Source organism: Anas platyrhynchos, chromosome 11 (assembly GCF_047663525.1).
Source record: "Anas platyrhynchos isolate ZD024472 breed Pekin duck chromosome 11, IASCAAS_PekinDuck_T2T, whole genome shotgun sequence".
Classification (NCBI taxonomy): Eukaryota; Metazoa; Chordata; class Aves; order Anseriformes; family Anatidae; genus Anas; species Anas platyrhynchos.
This window is the reverse complement of record NC_092597.1, coordinates 22,993,421-23,016,471: the sequence shown is the minus strand read 5'-3', so window position 1 is coordinate 23,016,471 and position 23,051 is coordinate 22,993,421. Positions and strand designations below refer to the sequence as shown.

The 23,051-nt window shown below is 40.0% G+C and overlaps 4 protein-coding genes and 5 non-coding genes across 10 annotated transcripts in view; 7 read left to right on the top strand and 2 right to left on the bottom strand.

The window, feature by feature from the left end:
* Nucleotides 1–122: 122 nt before the first annotated feature.
* Nucleotides 123–11,196, bottom strand: ZWILCH (zwilch kinetochore protein). Of its 2 annotated transcripts, none has more exons than XM_072043589.1 (18): nucleotides 11,061–11,196; nucleotides 10,595–10,646; nucleotides 9,593–9,688; nucleotides 9,369–9,499; nucleotides 8,448–8,644; nucleotides 7,906–7,985; nucleotides 7,477–7,632; nucleotides 7,166–7,237; nucleotides 6,741–6,834; nucleotides 5,832–5,884; nucleotides 4,868–4,970; nucleotides 4,022–4,101; nucleotides 3,660–3,816; nucleotides 2,242–2,270; nucleotides 1,762–1,898; nucleotides 1,396–1,491; nucleotides 1,167–1,285; nucleotides 123–497 (listed from the first exon to the last, which is right to left on the bottom strand). In XM_072043589.1, the coding sequence occupies exons 3-18, from the start codon at nucleotides 9,614–9,616 to the stop codon at nucleotides 406–408; spliced, it is 1,620 nt and encodes a 539-aa protein (XP_071899690.1). In that variant the 5' UTR covers nucleotides 9,617–9,688; nucleotides 10,595–10,646; nucleotides 11,061–11,196; the 3' UTR covers nucleotides 123–405. The 2 variants fall into 2 exon arrangements, with proteins under 2 accessions (XP_071899690.1, XP_027321440.3); XM_027465639.3 differs by lacking the exon at nucleotides 11,061–11,196 and adding an exon at nucleotides 10,799–10,931.
* Nucleotides 11,197–11,214: 18 nt separating this feature from the next.
* RPL4 (ribosomal protein L4) lies at nucleotides 11,215–16,296 on the top strand. Its single transcript, XM_027465643.3, has 10 exons — nucleotides 11,215–11,364; nucleotides 12,425–12,596; nucleotides 12,999–13,105; nucleotides 13,542–13,680; nucleotides 14,173–14,297; nucleotides 14,654–14,783; nucleotides 15,198–15,354; nucleotides 15,549–15,632; nucleotides 15,868–15,988; nucleotides 16,077–16,296. Exons 1-10 carry the CDS (start codon nucleotides 11,362–11,364, stop codon nucleotides 16,212–16,214), a joined length of 1,176 nt encoding a protein of 391 aa, XP_027321444.3. The 5' UTR covers nucleotides 11,215–11,361; the 3' UTR covers nucleotides 16,215–16,296.
* On the top strand, nucleotides 12,251–12,352 carry LOC113844916 (small nucleolar RNA SNORD16). Its single transcript, XR_003499945.1, has one exon. It is a non-coding gene; the product is annotated as a small nucleolar RNA SNORD16 (small nucleolar RNA).
* LOC113844922 (small nucleolar RNA SNORD18) lies at nucleotides 12,847–12,918 on the top strand. The gene has a single exon (XR_003499951.1). It is a non-coding gene; the product is annotated as a small nucleolar RNA SNORD18 (small nucleolar RNA).
* Nucleotides 13,375–13,474, top strand: LOC113844925 (small nucleolar RNA SNORD16). Its single transcript, XR_003499954.1, has one exon. It is a non-coding gene; the product is annotated as a small nucleolar RNA SNORD16 (small nucleolar RNA).
* LOC113844924 (small nucleolar RNA SNORD18) lies at nucleotides 14,516–14,583 on the top strand. Its single transcript, XR_003499953.1, has one exon. It is a non-coding gene; the product is annotated as a small nucleolar RNA SNORD18 (small nucleolar RNA).
* Nucleotides 14,827–14,897, top strand: LOC113844923 (small nucleolar RNA SNORD18). The gene has a single exon (XR_003499952.1). It is a non-coding gene; the product is annotated as a small nucleolar RNA SNORD18 (small nucleolar RNA).
* Nucleotides 16,297–16,996: 700 nt separating the features above from the next.
* Nucleotides 16,997–19,293, top strand: SNAPC5 (small nuclear RNA activating complex polypeptide 5). Its single transcript, XM_027465644.3, has 3 exons — nucleotides 16,997–17,153; nucleotides 17,447–17,533; nucleotides 18,087–19,293. Exons 1-3 carry the CDS (start codon nucleotides 17,064–17,066, stop codon nucleotides 18,192–18,194), a joined length of 285 nt encoding a protein of 94 aa, XP_027321445.1. The 5' UTR covers nucleotides 16,997–17,063; the 3' UTR covers nucleotides 18,195–19,293.
* Nucleotides 19,294–21,028: 1,735 nt separating this feature from the next.
* The window catches only part of MAP2K1 (mitogen-activated protein kinase kinase 1), a 36,937-nt gene continuing 34,914 nt past the window's right edge, over nucleotides 21,029–23,051 (bottom strand). The window contains exons 10-11 of the mRNA XM_027465642.3: nucleotides 22,922–22,967; nucleotides 21,029–21,945 (exon numbers count right to left, since the gene is read on the bottom strand). Coding sequence (XP_027321443.2) covers nucleotides 21,832–21,945; nucleotides 22,922–22,967 — 160 coding nt within the window. The 3' untranslated portion in view covers nucleotides 21,029–21,831. The remainder of the gene's footprint in view (nucleotides 21,946–22,921; nucleotides 22,968–23,051) is intronic.

Genomic DNA, 23,051 nt, shown 5'->3' with positions numbered 1-23,051 from the left:
CTGTCAGAAGTTCATGAGGCCCTTGATGAACAGCTTTCCAAATATATTGGAATGATGAAATATCACTTGGTACCAGAAAAATGTGACAATATTGCTTGTTTTGTAAAAACCAAAATAAAATTTTAAATCCCAAAGTGTAGAACTTTATTGAACGTTTGTAAATTTGTGAACCAAAATATCTACCATATTTTCAAAAGTAACATTCATAACTGTACATTCATAACTGCACAATATTTACAAACTAGACGGGTACAAATGAATTATGGCTGCTTATGTCACAAGAGCATACTAAAGCAAATAACTCAGTAAGATGTATTGTTCTTCAAATCAGAGAATGTTGCTAAATATACTGAACTTTCCCCTTTACTGTACCTTTTCAGTGCCTGCCTGGAGAGTAACAGCTATTTATGTGAAATGCACCTGACTGCAATTAGTCATTGTAATAAAATACATTCTTTCTTCAGTGCTTCCATTAACTGTAGAGTCGCACAAGAGACCTGCAGAGATGAAAGATAACGGTTAGCCAGTGTATTTAGTTCATGCAGTAATTTTGAAAACAGTTCTTGAAGCTAAATTTTAGCAAAAGCACTTCATGACAAAAATTGAGAAAGATAGGAAAGCTTTACCAAAGCATTACTCTGTAACAAATCTCCTCCTCCCAAGACAAAGAGGCAAACCATTTCTATACCAGTCTATATTCTAAATTTGTCCCTGACTTTATGCATTTTCACTTATCCTATGTTTGATTTTATGAAGCAAGGCATGCCTTCTCTCCTTAGTGCCTGTTTGCATCTCAGGCTAGAGGCCAGCATTCAGTAACAGGTAAGTTTCTCTTCAAACCCATCCTCAGATACACTGGCAAAGATTTTAAAAGTTGTAAGATACTGTGGCGAATACTGAACAATCATGTCATATTTAGAACTCTTCTGTCATTTTAACTCTAAAAACATAACTCAGCGAAAGTAAGAAGGCAGGTCACAACTTTCTGAAAATCTTTCAGATGCCACAGATACCATCTCACATTTTTATTAAAAAAGCAAATGCTGTTTCAGTTTTGCTGAAGATATAAACAAGGAAAAGTATAGACCACTGAACACAGTATAAAAACTGAATTTCTTTTAAAATGTCTACTTTCATTATTTCCTTTCACCATACATGTTCCTTACCTATATTGTTTGATATCATATGTTCCACAGGAGGACTAGTACTAACTTGCCATGTTGTTTTAACCTCCTTTTGGCCGTGCCCACTACTTATGTCCACCTTCCATATTTCTGGGTGATCACTGACAAAATAATCAAAAAATGTTAAAATTTAATTAGGTATTCAGATCTGAATTTACAATCTGAATTTTAATGCTATTGATTAATTTTAAAACACAGAAGATTATCTTACTTTTCATAGAACTTCTTGACGAGAGCTGGCCTGATTGGCAGTTGAAACACATGCTTCTCATTTAGAGGGTTTTCCTTATAATATTTCAGACAAGTTCTAGAATAATATAAATCAACTAGTTATAAACGTTCTTTGGAGAAATACTTGTGTGACACGGCATAAGCCTTGTCCAAAATTAACTAGATCCTCAGGTTTTATAATTTCATTCGTTTTATCAATTTTAATCACAAACCAAAAGTTAGTAAGATCCAGCTTCTGCACTCAATCAGGAGGGTTGCTTTTTTTTTTTTTTGAAAGTTTCTTTACAAATTATTAAGAATTTATTTGCTAGTATTATTGAAAAGTAAAGTAAAATGAAATAATTACTGTGTCAAAGGGAAGAGGTTCTCATGTTTAAACTGAAGTAAGACTGTACAGCTGACCATTATTTCCAGCATATGGTGAAGCTTTTGAACACGATGAACTTGTTCTTGTAGATCTACTGTTGTGGAAATGAAGTAATCCTGGAACAGCAAACAGTTTCCACTCTTAACTAGACACTCAATTTCTACAGACACACAACATGCTCTCAGTTTACTAAAAACATTTTCTCACTTCTTTTGAAAAGCAAAAATATGAAGAATGGCCCAACAATCAGAATAAAGTCAGAACTATACTGCCTGACAACAACTCATACCAGATACCTAGGAAATAATGTATAATTCAGGAAACAACATAGTGACATTTTTGCAGAATACTGTCCCATCCTTATTGATTTGCAATTCAGTTACTTATCAGAAAGATGACCTGCATCCCACCATCAGCTACGTGTGCTGTACTTTACGAGTTAAAAGTAAAGAAACTCACCAAATAGGTTAATGTTGCAAGTTCCTGGCCTGTAAAGTGAACAGGAAAAAAATTACCTCACATTGTCAGATGACATACAAGCAACATTCAGGCAATCTAGCAGGGAATTTCAAAAACAAAACAAAACGGCAGTCATTAAGATACTAAGATTGAAGATGTTATTTATTTACAATTACTCATTCAAAACAAGAAAAAAACCTGCAAAGTGGCATTGTCTTACATACCACCAGAGCTGCAGAAACATGGAAACACAATGTAGAAACCTAGCATATACTTTGAGACAATCGGCCTCCTAGAGACATACAGATTTACACACAGCAAAAATGAGCAAGCAAATTAAAGAAAGAAAACAGTGTGACAAAGCAAAGAAGAAATCAAGAAATGAAGACATGAAGGAAAAGGAAGTGGATAACACCAGTGGTAAACATGACACCCCTCCCAGATTCAGAAAAAAATAAACCTGTATATACTGAAAGTATATACTGAAACCTGTATATACTGAAAACAAAGCCACAATGTTTTCAAGAAAAAAAAAATACTTTACAAAAATCATTTCAACCTAGTTTTTGTTTTGCGAATAAAATATGTACAAAAAAATATCTAATTACTACAGACCATACAAACACAGCTATTACAAACACCCTTGCCTGATTTCTTTTTAACTCTTGCAGACCGCAGAAGAAAAGACAAAAAGAGCATGAAGATCTTATTTTATTGCCTACAGAAAACAGATAAGAAAAAACATTCCTGCTACATAAGTCTGATATCATTTTACTCGAAGTAAAACCTCGAGATTTTTTCAATTAGAAAATCAATTAGAAAAAGAAATACACAGCTTTGCTAAGTGTAGGTATTTTGAAACATATTCATTTTTTAAGTTTGGAAAAATGTATACAACTGGAAGTACAAATAGCAAGGATACTGGAAGTGGACATTCAGCAGATGGCAGCCAGAAGTGAGATCAAGGTTACCACAGACTTCATTATTTCACAGAATGGCTCAGGTTGGAAGGGACTTTAAAGGTCATCTCGTTCCAACCCCCTGCTGTAGGCAGGGATGCCACCCACTAGATCAGGTTGCCCAGGGCCTCATCCAGCCTGGCCTTGAACACCTCCAGGATGGGGCATCCACAGCTTCCCTGGACAACCTGTTCCAGTGCCTCACCACCCCCTGAGTGAAGGATTTCCTCCTAACCCCTAGTCTAAATGTCCCCATTTTTAGTTTTGAAAGTAGTGAAAGTAGTTTTTTAAGTACTGAAAAGCTGTCACGAAGAGACGCAGGAGCCTTCTCTTCCTCAGGCTGAGCATCCCTGGCTCTCTCAGCCTTTCTTTATACATGCTCCCTGGTAATCTCCATATCCTGCACCGAATAACCTTTTCCCTTGAATTTCTAATCATGTTAGCAGATAATACGCTTACCTATGAAAAAGCTGATGTAATCCTTCTTCATCTTATCCAAACCGATCTCCAGAAGCATTTGAACTGGAGTGATGCCACTGAGGGAAACGGCCTTCATCTTGCCATGGTAAGACTGCTGAATCAATTTACTCAGCAAACTGCTACTCCCTTGGTGAATCTAAAAATTTTAAGAGTTTTATTATGTTGTAGCTGTGTACAAAACCTCATAATACTAGAAATACAACACCAAGGAAACAAACTGTAACATGCAAAAGTACTTAAAAGCAACGTAACGTGGAAATAGGGGTCAGCTAAACGAGAAGAATCATGTTCTTCAAGCAACTCAAATGGGTAAAAATTCATTGTGAAATACAGATACATACCCATGGCTGTACTTCACCATGTTCCAGGGATTTTATGATCAATGTGAAACACTCTACCAACTCCTGATAGGAACTGACACCTTAAGAAAAATGATGCAATATTTTATTTATCAATGCTGGCTTTCCCTTCAGCTGTTAGATCAGTAACAGGCCAACGCATACTTGAAAAACTGAACTGCTCATTTTAAAAATGATGACTGAAATGACAGATTGCATTGCTTTTTGTTAAGTTTGTCATACTATGACTTTGAATGGGGTTACTCTAAGGAACGACGGTGGCTGCAATACTAGGAATGAAAGGAATTTTTAAAAGTTATGTACACCAAACCCACAAACAGTAAGGAGTTGGTCTAATCTCTTGGACGGTGTAACAAGCCAATTAGTAATCTGAAAATATTGTAATAAAATGTATCTTACTGAAGCACTGTGAGTGCTATTACAAGGATAATAAAGTTTGTGTGCAGCTTCATCAACTTTAAAAGCTAGTCCTTTAGATCTAGAAGAACAATTTTGTAAGTATTTTATTTAAGTAGACACTTCTAGAGCTGATGCGTGCTATTGCTTATTTAGTACCTTTTACAATCAAAAAATAAATAAATACAGTATCTCCTGCTAGATGTTGGTTTATCTTCATATGTTGTAAGAAAGTACATCATCTTACATACCTAAATTTAGCTCTTTTAGAAAAAGCCTGTTGGTAAAAATTTTCTGAAGAGCTGATCAGCCCTTAAAACTCAGAGACATTTACATTCATTTCATCAAGAAAGCAATACAGTATAACAGGTACACAGAAGAGAAGAATTAAAGGGCAATGGATGGGGTTAAGAAAGAAAAAAATCTACTTACTTCTCATTTTGCACCATAATTGTTCAGCAAAATCCAGGCCTCCTCGTTCACTGAAGATTGATTTCATTGAACTATCCACAGCAGCAGTGTCAGATTTGATATTCTGAAAGAGTTTAAGTAAAAAAGTATGCCTAAAATTCAAAGGCCTTATAAATTCAAACCCCCTCCAGAGATTAAATTTGGGCGCGCAACTGATTTTTCCCCTCTTTCATCCAGGGAACGTACTCCATAGAAGCTAGCACTGTACAATAATTTGGAAGTATATTTTTATTGAAAAGTAAAATTAATTCTTTTCAGGTTTACCACCCTGGATAATTGCTAGGTTTAGACCAGGAAGTGAAGCCTACTGTTGGAAAGATTTTTTGATCATAGCCAAGTAAAGACTGCCTTGTAAAAAACACCCACTTAGCTCAAGATGATCTTTTTCAATTTACAGTGGCATGCTGCACATAGCATCAGTAAACAGCCAGAACACAGACCAGCAAAGTAGCATAGACCATATTTTGTGATAGGATACTAAACTCACAGATGATTAAATAACCACTTATGTATATATATACACGTATATATATACATATATATATATATATATATAGTGGTTAAAAGGGAAGGGAAAGAAGCATGAAGGTACAGCTCTAGTACCTCAGAGACTGCTACTGAATGCTAAGTTTTATCAAAAATATGTTTAACGGACACTGGTAGAACATTTAATATTAAAAAAAAAGGTTTTTTTGAAGGTAAAAATTATAGTGAACTTATTAGAGGGCAGCTACGGAACTTTGAACTTTATTTTTTTTGTCCATTATTCTTAAACAGAAAAAAAAAAGCAAGAGATCTTTCGTTATTTCTTTATGTCTATGCATCTACATATATGCCTAAATAATATACAAGACACAATGAAAACTCAGAATAACTACTTCACAGTGGAACAAGGTGACACAAACTGGTAGGAAATTGCACATACCTCTGTTCCATTCTCATTTCCTGATGTACAATATACATCCAGTTTCTTTAGATCTAGTAGAGGAGAAAATAAAAGTCACCACTATGAAAAAAATATAGTCGAACCAACTGCATAAATCCCCTGGTACTCTGTAATTAACAAGCACTTTAATGGGTGGCTAATAGACAAAATGTATCCATTTTTAATTTTTTTTTCTACTGAAAATTATTTCTTAATATGTTTATTATAAGATACACATTTTTCCTGTATATCTTTACTACATTCTTGTAGCTAAGCATTAACTCCTTAAATTCCAGTGATGAAGAAATAAAGGTTAACCAGTGGTCTAATAATCGTCTCTGGCTTTCTTCCAAATTTATTTGTCAGAGATTGTTTTTGTCTGTTTCTCTAAGTTCTATACAAAACTTTCTGGAAAATATACTGTCACATGTGAAAACCTTTTGGTGTGTTCCTACATCTGATTTTCTTTTTAGATTCATTTTCTAATATCTTAAACTTCTGATAGCAGAATTTCATAGCATTTTTCAGAAGAAATCAGTAATTTTGGGTGCTTTATTTCAAGATATCAAACTACTGTTCTCCACCACCACTCACTGGGACATTTTGCACTTTTAATGCTCGTACGCATGTTAAGTAACTTGAAAGATGCACCCAAAACTTGTCCAATTGTTTTTTAAACATAGTTCTCATTTTATAAAGAAAAAAAATATATTTATTTTTTACAAGGTATTGGGACAAAGAAAATTTCAGAGATGTACTGATTAACCTATTTAACTGCTCTGTGCAGGCTATTTCAGAATAGAAATTACAATCGCTAATTCTAATACTTTAAAAATTAAGTATGTGGAATTTCCTTTGCTTCTGTGAAATCTGGCCTTCCTCTCTTCCCACACAACAAACAGAAATTACCAGTCAGAAATCCTTGGACCAGTTCAAAAGCTGACTTAGACTCTAAGGACTCAGGCCATTCAGTCACACCTGTCTTCAAACCTTCAGCCAAAGTCTAAAAGAAGCATCAAAAACAAAACACAAAACAGTTCTTGTTTAAGGTTCTGCATAGGTCTTTCTTCAAAATGTAGTTAACTTCTCCCAGAATCATACATCCCTGTACAGCTAACTATGAATTTTGAAAATTCCCAGATTTCCTCGCTTTGCAATTCACAATTTGTGCTCTGTGTATTCCAGATTCCTGAAACTGAATTCAAAGTTTATTCTGAACTAAATACTTAAAGATATCTTTGAAACACCTGATGGAGATTTAAAGAGTAAATTATTAACACACAAAGTCACCATTCCACATACATCTGAAATTGGAATTTCTCATTTATACTTACAAGGAGAAACTGCAGTTCTCTATACAGCGGATATACAGGACTCCTGGGATCCCCAGACTCCAGTGAAATATTCTGAAAGTTCCAGAAACTTATGTCAGACTCAAGCTTTAGAAATCAGGTGTGCTAAGATTTTCATTAGGGAAATACAGATTAGCATAATTAACAGTTTAGCCTACGAACACACTGTATTGCTTATATAAAGATTATATCATATAAATAATAAACACAAATGGCAAGAGTCAAACAGATTTTCTATTCTTTACGTTATTCACGATATAAGCAGTGGAAAGAGTTTGAGCTCCTTGACGTACCAGTGTGGCAGCTGCAGTAAGTGGGGGTGGCTGCAGAATCTTATCTACAGTATTCCACGTAATGTCAATAGATATATTGCTTTCAGATTCTACAATTGTGTCCTCTATTGCAGCAGCTCTAATAAGTTCATACTGAGCAAATCCTTTTGTTGTCACCTAGAATAAATAGATTTAAAAAATTATTAAGAAGCGCAACATCATTTGGTACCCACACAAAATATTTTGGAAGTATTTCACACACAAAAAAAATGGCTAATGTGAGATATACTATGTAATATAAGGAGCCCAAACATCACATCAAAATAGATTATGATACTATAGGGTTATGCTGAGTTTCTAAATAACATCTACAAAGCTTCCCAAAACCAGTATGATAAATGCAAATACAGAGCTTTTAAACTGGAGGCATGACAGACCATAGAAACCTACAATAGATGAATGGTGTTTGACTTTATGTGCCATTTTGAGTTCCTCTAGGTTTGCAAAACAGGTTTTATCAGCTGTAGGACCTGGAAAAGGAAAAATGTAAGAATCAAAAAAAAAGAACCAGTTGCAACATGATGCAAGTCATACCTGCCATGCAGAATTAACGTTCAGACATTCTATTTAGACTCATTTTGTCCTTCACAAAGCTGTCATTTCTCTTGCATCTACTCCACTGACAATAAAAGCTGACGTTAATATTTAAATGTTTAGTAAGAGTCAGTGCTAGATGATTGCACCTGACTGAAGGTAGGCCTGCACAGATACTGCTGCAGTAAGTATATTTAAAAGTTATTTCCCAGACTGCATGGCAGACAGACATCTTTCTCCTTTCTTTCACCAAAAATAAAAAGAAAACCCACACATACCCACAAACAACAAGGGAGCAGTACCAAGCCAACATCACAGAAAGGCATAATCCTTGTATTTGTATTCCCATATTCTTAAGCCTTCCTCACTCAATTTTATGCGGAACATCATAATCTTACCGTTACATGTAACCATATAAATATTGATCCCTGTGATTTTGTTTCCAGCTTTGAGAGGCTCAGCTCCAAGCCAACGAGTACACTCTGGATCAGAGCCATCACACCTTATCCAGAGGGGAGGAAGCACAACCCGCTCACTTGTCTTCAAATGGGTCATGTTTGGATTTTGTGCCATTGTATATAAGGAAATCAACTGCCTAGAGATATGAACAGGAAAGAATCAGATGCCAGCAAGTATAACTAAATCCTTCTCTTACATAAAACTTTGAATAATACATCAGTAACACTTAACTTTTATCTGCTCTGCCTTGCTTCATCAGTACACATTAAATCATTTTACATAAAGAATGCAGTATCTTCTTTTTCCAGGTAGAGCAATGAAGTCATGAAAAAAAGTAAGACATAACTGATAATATAGTTAATACAATACTTTAATTTACACTAACAATTCTGAAACTGTAATTGAATTTTACATTTGAAGTGTTTTAAAAGGATAAATTAGTTAAGCAAACTCATCACCATGCTTTGATACCACGCCTTGTATTTTAATAACAGTCAAAGATTAAATCCCAATGAGATTTTTTAAACAGAACTCCTAAAAAAAACAAGAATTTAAGTCTTACTAAACTTTCTTTGTGCATCTATGCTCAGGCAGTCCCATTAACAGAATGGGACAGGCCACAAGTGCTTTTCCAATACTTGGTCTTTAGTTACACTTTACTAGGAATACTTCTACCAGGGGAGGTCATTTTGCAGATTGAAAAATGCTCAGCTCATCATTAATCTGATGTGTAATTTAATTTTGAGGGATCAAAAATAACTCATGTGCTGAATATTAGCAAGAGATACAAAAGGTAGGAAAAAATAAAAAAAGAAGTTACATTGAAATAAGTGGATGGAGGCAGACCTTTGAGCACTTACTTTGCCCTTCTAACAGAAAGAGCGACTGGTCCAGCACTCTCCTTTGGTAAAAGCTCAGAGGCATAAAGAGCATCATCTGATTTTGATTCTTCCATTGAGTCACCTCCCTCATTGTGGTCCTTTAAGAGAGTCTAAAAATACAAGGTATATGGAAATATTTGATGGGAATAAATTAAAAACTTGCTATTACATTTAAAAGTTTAACAAATGGCATATACACTTACTGCTTTTTGCAAAATATACACCATACTGTTTCCATTCCAAAATCTTTCAATGGGACTTTTGCAACCACGACCAATCAAACAGATCTCTACATCATTCTGAAAGAAAAAGAAAATAAAAATAATATACTACATGTAATTGATGTATTTCAGCACCTTTATAATACTTCAAATTGTAAAATTAAATAATTAATTAAATATTTTTCCAACTCCATTCATGAATCTAAGGTTTTCTTACTTCAGGAGAACAGTTACTGCATGGGCAGTTCTTGGCGTTCACTTCCACGAAGAAAGAACAGAATATTAAAGCAACTGTGAAAACGCAACAACTTTCAAATAACCAACATAGAAACCTTCATCTTTAACAGTTTGGTTCTTTGAGAAAACTAAGTTTACCCAGATGAATAAAAGTTCAGATATGAAGTGAAGATATTGTCCCTCAGATAATGAGGGATCGCTGTTGTCAAATAGCAACTGCAGTCAGTAAGTATCTTTAAGATATACTCATTTAAAGTAAAAATTAAAGTCAATTGATCTCTGAATTTCTCTTGAGAGCGCTAAACATTGTTTGTAGACATCAAATAACCCATGTCTGTTCTTGAGAATGAAAGAATACCTTTATTTGAGCATTGTTTCGCTAAGAATACAGGAAAGCATTGCTTGATCCATCATATCTACTCGGTTTTTCATACTACTGTATCTTTAAATGATCACTTGATTTTATTTACAAACTGCTACTAAACTTGTATAAACTTGAGATTACTTTCTGGAGTTAGCCCTGCTCCGCAGTGCCCTCGCACTCACTTGTTCCTACCAGTTCTTTTAAACAAGTTAACCCTTAGTAGGTGTGAAGAACAGGGGCCAGCGTAACGCCATCCCTGAGGTGAATTCTGTGGTTCTGATTTCCCTTTCTGCACGGTGCCCGCACACCTGCTTCAACCGGGCCCAGCAGCCGCTTTGCCAACACACAGACGTGATTTCGAGACTTTACTTCGACATATTTACCTCAAAGAGACGCGGCTGCTCGGGGATGCTTTTCTTTCCTTCTTCATATACCCTGAAACAAAACGAAGCATCACCTACTTGGCATCTCCCTCACAGAAAACCCCCCTCCGTACACAAAACCACCGGAGAGCCCTCAGGAGCCCCCCTCGGGCCCGGACCCGTCGGGATTTCTCCCCGTCCCCCTCGGCCGGTCCCGTCCCGCACCGGAGGAGCTCCCGGTACAGCTCGGTGCCCGCCGCCCGCCTCGCGCTTCCCGCCGCCATCGTCCCCGCCTCAGCCGCGCCTCTCCCGCCCACCCCGCCCCACGCCGCTCCCCTTCCCCTCCCCACGGCCAAAAAAAATATTTTTTTCCCCATCTAGGAAGGGATTTTATTCGGTTTTATTCTCTCCCTGCGCCTTTCTGTGGAAAATAAGAAAAATAATTAAAAAATATTTTAAAATTTAAGTTTTGTGAGAAGGAAGAGACACGACGTCACGGGAATCCCTCCGCCACAAAAGAGTCCCTCGGTTTGGGAGGTGACGGGCGGCGACGGAGGTGGCCGGGGGGGCTCGGAGGGCTCCGTGAGGCGGGTGGAGGGGTGCGAGGAGGGGACCGGAGCCGGGACCGGGGCTGAGGCCGCAGCCGGGGTCGGGGCGGTGCCGCCCGGGGTGGTGGCAGGGCGAGGAAGGACACGGCTGGTAGCGAGGCAGCGGCGCCGCGTCCTTCCTTTTCCGGTTGTGCCGCGGCGGCGACAGGCGGCAGCACGAGGGGCTCCGCCGCTGCCCTCATGGTGAGGGGGGGCGCGGCGGGACCGGGCCGGCGGCGGGGACGGAGGCGGCCTGGGGCGGGCGGTGGGACTGGGCCGAGGCTGGCGGGACGGGGGCTGAAGGCAGAGCCGGGCCGATGGCAGCGTGAGGGCTGCAGGCGTGGAGGGAGGGGGGGAGCGGCCGCCATTTTGGAGGCGTCAGCGCTCGGAGCGGGGCCTAGGAGCTGCCTATAAATATATATATATATATGCACACACACATTTATATATGTACGCATTGCTGATGCGATTCAGGTCCTGAACCATTTCCCATTTCCTTCGCCCTGATGAAGTTTGTGGTGTGCGGCCCCTGTGCCAACTCCAAGAGTCGGGGCCTTGCCGGTAATCACCATTAGGAAAGCAGCGCGGTGCCTTCCGTTCACCTGGCTGGTTACTTCTTGGAGTTTTGTGGTGTTTTTAACATCTGTGAAATAAATTATATATGAGGAAGGGAAGGAAGGTACCTTGCCTGTGCCACTGCTATGAGCTGTTTGTGACAAACGCGTTTTAATGCTCAGAGATTCTTTTGTAAAGATTTCTGTTCAGACTAGCAAGGTATTGTTGCTCATCTTCAAGACATTTTGAAAGGAAGCTGGTGCTGCTGGCCACTCAGTTTTTCATCTCCCAAATTTTGAGGCACAGTACTGTTTGGGGATCCATACGTTAAAAAAGAAATTACTAATTTTAAGTTAACTTGCTCGTAGTCCTTGTGAGTCTCTATATTGTATTAGAGAAGTTGTTTAGAAGGCCTAGAGATTGGGTTCTAGATTAACCTTAGTCAAATGATGTTGACATCTCTTGAATTCAAACGTCAGATATGGTGTTCAGAAATTGGGAAATGTTGGGGAGCAGTATTTTAAGTGAAAACTATTGCTGTGATGATGTAATTTGCGTCTTATCCAGTGTTCAGTGACAGTTGCCTGCTGTCAGCATGCTGGCACTGTCGAACTGAAGACACCTTTCATTCTGAGCAATATTTTATTGTTCTAAATGCTAGCGATGGACTTGACTTGTGCTCAAGAGTTTTTCCTTTTCTCTTTTTCAGGCTTGCGCTCGACCGTTAATATCTGTCTACTCCGAGAAGGGAGAAGCATCAGGGAAAAATGTCACCCTGCCTGCCGTGTTCAGGGCTCCCATTCGCCCTGATGTCGTGAACTTCGTTCACACCAATTTGCGCAAGAACAACAGGCAGCCCTATGCTGTCAGTGAACTTGCAGGTATGGTTTGTCTGCAGAACGGGTGGAATAACTTGTGGTGGCTGTTGATTTTTAATGTAGGTGGGTTAAAATTGAAACAAATCTAGAATTGAAATAAGAGAAGCAACAATCAGTAGGATTTTGAAGAGAAAACAAGGAAACTATTCTGATTCTTAACAATCTGACTTTAAATTACATGAAATGCTTACTATTAGGAAAAGCAGATCCTTAATATGGTAAGAGTGATTTTACCTTATTAGGGTTTGTTTTGCTGAAATGATGAGATTCCACTTCAGTGGTCCGTGTTTCTGAACCATATGATAACAGTGGAAGTTCTGATTATTGGTATCAAACTCAGCGTATCGGTGACTTAGGGGAAATGGCAGTGTTGTCACTCTCTGAATTAAAATCTTTCTGCTGCAGGTCATCAGACCAGTGCCGAGTCATGGGGCACTGGGAGAGCCGTCGCTCGTATTCCTCGAGTACGAGGTGGCGGAACTCACCGCTCTGGCCAAGGTGCTTTTGGGAACGTATCCTTTCACAGCTGCTGCTTGCGTCAAGTGTAAATCTAAACTCATCCAGGAGAAGTAACTGTAAAGTAACTAAAGGTGAAATGGAATTTTTCCATGTCTTGGGGTAATGGCTGCCCACAGTGATCTGGACCTGAGTCTGAGAAAACTTGGATATGACTAAAAGCACCTGTGTGCAAATTCAGACTTACTTGAACAAACAGAAGCATTCGTTCTTTTTTTTTTCCCCCTACAAAATTGGTGGACGAATCTTGTGATGCATACTGTCTTGCCATGATGTCGTAATTTGCGTCTTACTCTGTGCTCAGTGACAGTTGCCTGCTGTCGGTGTACTGGTACAGATGGTTGACGAACAGTTGATGCTGAGCAAGTATTAAAGAGGCACACACTGGAAAAAGTAACTTCAAAAAGGTTGTTCTTAACTGTAGATACATAGATGTGTCGTGGAGGCCGCATGTTCGCCCCAACCAAGACTTGGCGACGCTGGCACCGCAGAGTGAACATAACTCAGAAGCGTTACGCCATCTGCTCCGCACTGGCAGCGTCTGCTCTTCCAGCACTGGTCATGTCTAAAGGTGAGAACTCTGCTTCTGGAAATGTTTGCCTGTGGTTTGGCATTGCCTGAGCAGTATCAGTAACTGTGTGATGACATGAAATGGTTCTTGTGGGTAAATAAATGCTCCTTTACAGAGTTGAGGAGGCAGTCCCATTCTTCAGCAGGATGAGTTTTTGTTATGTACAACTGGGGGAGGTCACACACAGCTTCGCAGTGTTGGAAGTTAGGTGATACTGAGGTGCTTCTGTGTGCATTACTGGCATGAATCTTGTCCTCACAGTTACGGAAAATGAGATTGAATTTTGAATCACATGGAAGTTCACTTTGATTTCTCTTGGTAGAAGCCAGAGATTACGCTTAAAATTTACTTGGGTATTGTTTGAGGCAGGCCTGTAAGACTTCACTGGAAGTTCTCTACTGTTGTTACTCTGCCTGCATATTAGAGACTGAATTTCATTTCTACTTTTGTTGTTACATCGTTTCTGAATAATCCTTTTACAATCCTCATTAGGCCACTGCATTGAGGAGATTCCAGAACTTCCTCTGGTCGTTGAGGACAAAGTTGAGAGTTACAAGAAGACAAAGGAAGCTGTTCTTCTTCTGAAGAAGCTTAAAGCTTGGAATGACATCAAAAAGGTGAGTTGCTACAGGTATGTTCTTAAGAACACGTTCCTATAATCTGCTACCCAAAGTTCTATTCGGGTTTGATGCCACACAAAATCCATTGGAAACAAAACTGACTGCTTAAACTTTTTTTTTTTAATGGCAGCTTCTTCCTGTGCTGCGTTAATCTGAGCTCATTTCTCTTCATATCAGTGCTGCGTAACATTGATAGCTCGGTCTTCTTTGATTCTTGGGAATGATGAACTTCTCACTGGTCCGTGTTTCAGATAATCAGTGATGATTGTGAAGTTCTGACTAAAATAGATTTGTGTCTTACTATTGTAATGTGGATGTTTTTGAATATTCACAAATTTGATTTTTTTGTCTAGGTTTATGCCTCTCAGCGTATGCGGGCTGGAAAGGGTAAAATGAGGAATCGCCGTCGCATCCAGCGTCGGGGACCCTGCATCATTTACAATGAGGACAATGGGATCATTAAAGCTTTCCGGAATATCCCAGGTAATTTTAACTTGAAACATGCTTGCTCTTCTTGGAAGACTGCCTTGAATGATGAGATTCCACTTCATTGGTCCGTGTTTCTGAAACACATGATTTTGTGGAAGTTCTGACTTAGAGCAGTTAACAGCTTCATTTCTGGGAATTTGATTTGGTGATGCTAACAAATGTTTACAACAAATTTTATGGCTGTCACCATCCATAAACTTTACTTGGAACAGTAAAACTGAAGTTCTTAAATTTGTTCCTGGAAAAGGCTGTGTTTTTTTTTTTAATTTAATAGTTTTTCATGTATGTGCATATATAACTTAGTAATGTAGAAGTTTAGTAAGTCCATTATCAGTTTCTATTTCTTTCTTAGTTCTGTGTTCTTTAATTTTCATTACAAATCAGAAAGGTGTGTCTGTTTTTCTATAGGAATTACTCTTCTGGATGTGAACAAGCTGAATCTGCTGAGACTTGCTCCTGGTGGCCACGTTGGGCGTTTCTGCATTTGGACTGAAAGTGCCTTCCGCAAGTTGGATGATTTGTATGGCACCTGGCGCAAACCTGCTACTCTGAAGAGCGACTATAAGTAAGTACAGCTGATCTCTGACACGGCTACATGAGGTAAGAAAAAAAAAGTGGCAGAATAACATGTTGGTGTCACAGATTCTTCAGGTTAGATATGGAAAAAAAACACAAGTCAGTAATTTTACTAAATATCTCTTAATTGAATTAGTCGTGTTTTTTTCGTACCAACCTAAACTCTGAACGTTTGCTTCACAGCCTGCCAATGCATAAGATGACCAATACGGACCTTGGAAGAATCCTGAAAAGCCAGGAAATCCAGAAGGCACTGCGTCCTCCAAAGTAATAATTTTTAACTAATGAATTCCAAGTGTAGTCTCTTTTTAGTAATTGCCAAGTGTAAGACTTTGTATTGAGATCAGAAGTCTCTGTCCCTTGAGATGTGAGAGAATGCTGACGTTTCCTTAGTTAGTGGGTGTAAATGTTAGGAATTACATTTCTCCCAAATCAGACTTCAGGGAGAGTTTTACGGAACTTGAACTGAAATGTGGTCATGACACATGTCTGTCCTTTTCAGGAAGAAGATTCACCGCAGAGTCCTGAAGAAGAACCCACTGAAGAATCTGAGAGTGATGATCAAGCTGAACCCATACGCCAAAACCATGCGACGCAACACCATCCTGCGCCATGCTCAAAATGTGAGTACAAATGGAAACCAGTAATACAATCTTGGAGCATTACAACCCCTTTTGTATTTGCTAATGATCCTTTTCCTTTTTTTTGTAGCACAAACTCAAGCAGGAGAAGAAAGCCAAGGCCAAGGTTACAGCTAAGGCCCAGGTCTCAGTTAAGGCCCAGACCAAAGGCAAGGCTGCAGGAAAAGCTCCAGCGAAGGAGGCAGCAAAGGCCCAGGCTGAAGCGTAAACCCTGTGCAGTTCTCATCCACCTAAGTTCAGAGAGCTGTACTGTGGATTTCCATCTAATAAATTCTATTGGAACAGTGAAATGCTTCCATGTTTTTCTGACAGTTTATTGTGGTGGGGACAGAATGTAGTTCAACAGTCAGGAAGAAAAATATCAGGTTCAGGTGGCTTTAGAAGCACATGAAGAGGGGATGTGTGAAAGAATTGTCTTATTGTCCAAGTTGAAGGCAGTAGCCTGGGAAAGGGGCTTCTGCAACAAAGGTTTAACTTAAAAGTCTTAGGCTGTTCTTTTTATGTCTTAAAACGTGTGCTTTATGGGTTTGAGGGGAGTGTTACTTAAAAGCAAGGATTTGCATTTTTTTTAAGTATCTTTTTTTAAGTATCTTTTTAAGTATCTTAATTCAGGGATAGGAAATGCTTACCTGACAGCCCACTTGGAGCAGTTTTTGGAAGAGACAGCAGCGGCGGGGGGCAAATTCCTGTCAGCAGCAGGGGGCTGGAGCTGGGGGGGGGCTCCCTTCAACCTTCAGTAAAACTGTAACGAGCCCATTTCTGCCACCACAACCGCACCGAATATACATTATTTTTTTCCCCTTCCCGTGCGTGACGAGTTAAAACGCACGTTTAATTAACACGTTTAATTAACGAGGGCCGCTGCGGCGGCTCTGCCTGCGCTTGGGGCCGCGGCCGGGCGGGGGCAGCCTGGCTGCAAATGGCGGCGGGCCGTGACGTCACGCCAGGCCTCGGCTGAGGCGGCTCCGCCCGCGCTCACGGGGGCGCTGCCGGGGCCGGGCCGGGAGGAGCCGGGAGGGGATCGGGGCGGCGGTGCTGGGCGGTGCGGGCGGGCAGGATGCTGAGCCGCCTGCAGGAGCTGCGCAAGGAGGAGGAGACGCTGCTGAGGGTGAAGGCGGCGCTGCACGACCAGCTCACCCGCCTCAAGGTCGGCGGGCGGCGGGCGGCGAGGAGCGAGGCGGAGCGGGGCGACCGGAACGCGGCGCTGGGCGGGTGGGTGGCAGCGGGCCCGGTGCTGGGGCCTCCTCCTCCTCCTCGTCCTCCTCGGAACGGGAGGGGATTGCTCGTGGCCCCGGGGCTGCCTCAGGGCGCGTCAGTCCCTCGTGCAGTGAGGGCAGAAGCGCGGCTTCGCGGCCGTGGCTGCTGGCGGTGCCTCAGGCAGACCGCGTTTCGGTGTGGCAGAGTCGCAGCAATAAGGGTTTGTCTGTCCCCTGCCCGCAGGTGGAGGAGCTGGCGCTGCAGTCCATGATCAGGTCCCGGGAGGAGGATGCGGCCGTTCCGGCGGCAGCTGCTGCGGAGAGCCAGGAGGTGAGGGCAGCGCTCGGCCCTGCGGTGGGAGCAGCAAGCTGGGCCCCCTGAGCGGGCACCCTGCTCGGTTGTGTGCACGGGCAGCTGAGCTGCTTCATGCGTGCTCTTGGTTGGAACAGCCCAGCTGTAAAATCCGCCCCGTTTGTTACCTTTCAAGATAAACCCAAAGGGGTTTTCCCACCCCTGAAAGCAGCAGGTTGTTGGCAGAAGGGTTGGGCATACCTTCACTTCACAGTATGCAAGTACACCAGGCTTATTGAGCGTTGTGGCTACTCTTAACTGTGACACTGTTTTAGCCATCTGATCGTAGGGGATGGAGGTACCAGGTACAGGTATCATCTGAACTTTTACCTGAAGTGTGGGTTTAATGGGTTGAAACTCTTCTGTGGAGAACCGATGCGCTTTGCTTCAATGGGCTCTTACAGCCAACAGTTCTAAGTACCAAGATCTCTAACAGACACCGTGACCATTTTCTTTTAATAGTGGTGTGAGAAGCATTTAGTATTGCTTCTTGTTTTGATAACTGGTAAATTAAACTCTTTTATTGTAACAGACTCTCGGGCAGATGGACAACGAGGCTGCTATCAATCAAACTGAATTACAGCTAAGTCTTCAAGATCACGAAGAGGAAGAAGAGGAGGAGGAGGAATCAGATTCTTGAGAGAAAAAAATCAAAGATGTTTTTTAATACAGACTCAGGAATTTCTTCTTTGTTCATATAAAATTTGCCAGCAGATTTTCATGTATGGTTATGATCCATGATGGAAGACTCGGGGAGTCTGGGGAGCCTTACCCTTGAAGATGAATATCAGAAGCTTGGCAGATTTTGAATTAGATGTTAAAAGAATGAAGATTTGCTGCACAGATATGTAGCATAATCCATTTTGTGTTTAAAACCTAATGTGTAGCTTATATTACATCTTTATACGTGGATGGGAAAAGTCATTAATCCAGTCAGACTAATTTAACACAGTAAAAGCAATAATTTGTCTGTTCTTATTTCCAGTTGCTGAAATATAAAACCAGGCCACGGATGCTGGTTGCTAAACCAACGATTATATTAAAACCTCATCTGCTTTAACTGGGAATTTTAAGATATGCAGTGAGCACAGATGTGTCCAGGATTGTCTCCAGGTATTCAGCTGCTATTTTCTCAGTTACACAGACCACCAGATGTACACTTCCTATAAATGTGACTGATAGATGTAGGTGTTCTTACACTGGGAGAAACAGATATTGCACTGTTGACCTCATTTTAAGTGCAGTAGCAAGGGAACCTCTCTTTGTCCCTACTGGTGCTGTTCTTAAGTACTGTCAGTCTGACTGAAACAGTGAAGTATTTTCTACTTCTTGCTCTTTCAGCGTAGCAGCTAATTGGCCTTCTATTGTGACACAAACTGTATGGTAATAATTAGTCCACGTTACTTGTAGTAAAAAACTGATACTTTAAAATTAGTTTTATTTTCTTTTTCCCTCATGGTAACTTCATAGATCAGTGTAAGGCCACTTTCCGTTTTCAAGTTATCTTCAAAGAATAGGAGGAGCTTACAGAAAGGGATGTGAAGTCTCCTCCACAATTTCTTTTGTACAGTAACAAGCTAGTGCTGCTCCTACCAGTAACAGTATGTTCTTTCTCCTTGTGGAATGCAGACATCATGTGGTACAGTTATTTTATCAATTCTTGAAGACTCATTTTGACGCACACAAACTCAAACTCTGTTAAACTGATTAAAAACAAATAAAAGTAATGTTCTAATTCAGATACTTTGTCAAACTGTCTTATTGAGAAACTAGTCAGTTACAACAATCCAGGCCTGTTCATTACATGGCTAGTAGCAAAAGGTGCTACTGCTGTCTCTGGTATTTGGTATTAGTAGCTCAGAAAAATAATCCTCTCAAGTTTGCTTTTAAGAGTGGGAAAAGTACTTGGAAAAGTGTCAAGGATCCTGGGTGTGGTCAGAACACTTGATTCAGCTGCCAATAACTTCCTGCCACTGTTTGAAGAGCAATTATTTGGCTCTTATTTGATTTGTAGCTATAGGAACTGATCCTTAGAATGTAAATGTAGCTTCATCCTGTACTCAAGACTAATTGTTTGAGAAGCCTGGATGTCCTAATGAGAGCTTAGAACACCAGCGCAAACACTTAGCAAAGCCGTCCCAAGGTGTACAGGGAGAAAAAAAGTCTGAGCAGACGTTGTGGCTTGGAGTGACAATTCTTTGGAAGTATCATGCAAAGAGCTGCTTTGTAAGGGGCTCAGTAGACATCCTCTCCCTCCTTTGCATTCGTGTTTGACCTGCATTGGGCACTGCACTTGGTTCTGTGTCTCCATCCTAAAATAGGTGCACCTGCCTCAGGCTTTGCTTCTCCAAAGCCAGTTCTGGAAGGGTTGTTAGAGGGTTTTATTACCAAAAGTTCATTTTGACCTTTGAAAAAAATGTTTTAGTCTTCAACATGTTACAGAGTAGGGTTCAGGGCTATACTTTTATCTCCTTTCTTCCCTCTACCTTTTGTGAGCCAATGCCTTGTGGATTGGATATTGGATTAAAATAGACAACCAAGTTTGCATGTTGCAATAAAGTACTACTGCTGTTGTACTGTCCTACTACATCTGCCTGTGCTTACAGCACTCACATTACTGGCATATGTGGAGCAAACAAGTAAAATCAGCTTTCTTCTCTAAATACTTGCTATTCACAGGCTGCATATTTCATTTAACAAATGATAAAGTACTATCTTTTTTAATTTTTATATATTCTTAAACTGAACTGCACAACCCTGTCAATACTACCACCACTCACATTCAAGTTGAAGGAAGCCCTGGAACTGTCATTGAGTGATCTCCAGCTGTTGACAGATTGAGAACTATTCATGGAAGTTCATATCTAGAATGATTTGGATTCCATGTGGAAAGGAACTTCCGAATTCTCCTTGTCTGGTATGTCCTCTTCTTGTCTGATATGTCCTTTCATGGAGCTAAGCTTTGCATAGCATTGCTTAGAGTGGCTGTAAAGAGAACATGACTTAGTGCTGAGGACATTTTACAGCAATGGCGAATAGCTTGCTGAGTTTAGAAGCTGAACTTCGGAAGAAAAACTCATGTGTTGCTGAGCTCCTGTACCACAGTGCCGGTTTGTCCTAGGAAAATGCCTGCCAGTCCCCATCCAGGGGGCTGCAGGAATGAACCAAGCACTGAATGCTGTGCAAAGCTCGTGAGCACTACAGAGACAAAACTTCTGCAGTCAGACTTCCCCCAGACATGCCACACAAATCCAGTATGCAGGAAAGTAACAGGCTCAAGTGACAGCTGGCTCTAGCCCTCTAACTTCACAGCTATGTTAGAAATTCTCATTTTATATACACAACTTTATACTTCTCAGACCAAGGATACTACACAGTTGTGAAAAAAAGAGGCACAACATATAACAGTCACAATTTAGGATTAAGGTCTTGGTTAAGTTTTTCTTCTTGAATTCAAATAAAAACTTCAAGAACTTATTTGATAATATATTTATTAAGAGAATTCATTGCTAAACATCTGAAAGAATAAAACAATAGAGGATCTTCATACACTTTAGACACCAAACACAGCTGTCATGAATCTTTAGGTTAAAAGAAAGCAAACTGCCTGGATCTTTGTCATGATTCTGTAGGACACTTCCAAGAGCTAACTTTTAAAAATCAATTAGAAAGACATACATCACTAAATCCAAGTATGATGATACATTTTAAAAATAAATATAGAAATATGAACAAGTCTACAATTAGAATATTGCCCTGTACATTCCAAGAGATACAGAGCTCTTGCCTTCTTTACCTGGAAAGAGAGATCTCTAAACAACAGCAAAATTGGAACCATTAGGCCTAACTTTCAAGATACAGTTTGGCAGCAGCAAAAGCATGCTCGACAGATACAGTTTTGGAGCATCCCTAACCCTTTTTGCGTGGGAGATTAGGTAAGCATGATTGAAGTACCAATGATTTACAAAGAATCTTGATAAAGTTCAAACAAGCTAGGGGTAAATACCCCCAGTGATATTTCATTAAGAAAGAATATCCATAATCACTTAAAATCAGCAAGCACTGTAACTTAAACATCTTACATTTTGGTCAGCAAACAAATGTAATCCAATACAATACCAATTAGTTTATGACAAAATTTAAAACCATTTGGCACATGCTATAAAGACATTCTTCCTTAAGAGGTGAAATACATGTTTGAACAGGTACAAGCTTAGGAAATAGGACCAAAGTAGCGCTGTTAACAGACGTACAGTGCAGTATTTGCTCTTCCATATTCAGACTCCAGCAGCATGCGTGGGTGTACTTGGTTGGTTAAGGCCTATGGTTGAACAAAGCCATCCTGCAAAATCCACCTCCTCTGCTTCAGATCTCTTAATGAAAGCATGAATCTTAGCAGAGGAAAACAAAATTACTCAAACGCTCAAGGTAACACGATCAGGTAAAGAATAATTTTGAATAACATGAGTTATAAAAAGTCTAGTTTACTTCCTGTGTTGTTGTGGTTTGCTAGATCTTATAGCTAGCTTGAAGTGACCAGTAAAAATTTTCTATAGGAATAATGAGATAACCAGCATGTGAAATGTTCACATTGCAAAGTATTCCAGAGAAATACTGCCTACAGAGTGCCTATTGCAGAATAATTACACCACAGTATATGATAAGGATGTGACTCAGCCACTTGATAATACTCTGGAAAATGTCTGCTTGTGTTTTCATACACAAGGGCTTTTTGTAACAGGCTTTGATTGCATTTTGCACTCTTACCACACAGCAGGATCAAGGCACAGAAAACTTGATTTTATGCAGTAGAACTTCAGTCCTATCATTAAACTTAAGGCCATTACATAAAGTCATTTCATATAGAAAAAAATGCAAGATTTGTTTGTGGCCAGCAGTTCTACAGATTTTGTAAGAAAAAGCTGATGAGAGACAGGCAAATTTTGTTTCTCAGATGTTGATAAAATTTCATTTAACTAGTTCATAAGATAAGTAGAATTTGGTTCTTTTGTCATCTTGCATACTTTATGATTGCTTACTAAACCAAAGTACAAACCACAGTAAAAGAGAATTCTTCTGCTAATCAATTTAACAGTATGAAGTCATATACTTCAAATTATCAAATGTCAGATTGAAAAACCACCAGGATGGGGCTCTTGGACAGCTCCTATTCTAGGAGTGTGTGAAAGCCTGAAGCCCCTTGATCTCTGGATGAGAAAAGTGGCCCCTTCCGACAGTTTGAGCTGTTTGTATCAGGAGGCACAAACAACATTCTAGGCCATATGCTCATCCTGGTCTCAGGCCAGCTGAGGAACCCAACCTGCATGGAAGTAGTGCTCCTAGCTCAAGTGAAGAACTTTCACTTACCATCAGCTGCTTCAAATCAGCTCTCTCAGCAGGATTTTTAATTAAACTAGGAAAACAAAGCGTTACACAAGTTATACTCTTAAAATAAAGATCCAGCTAGATTGTTAGTATACTGCTTTCATCCTGAGAA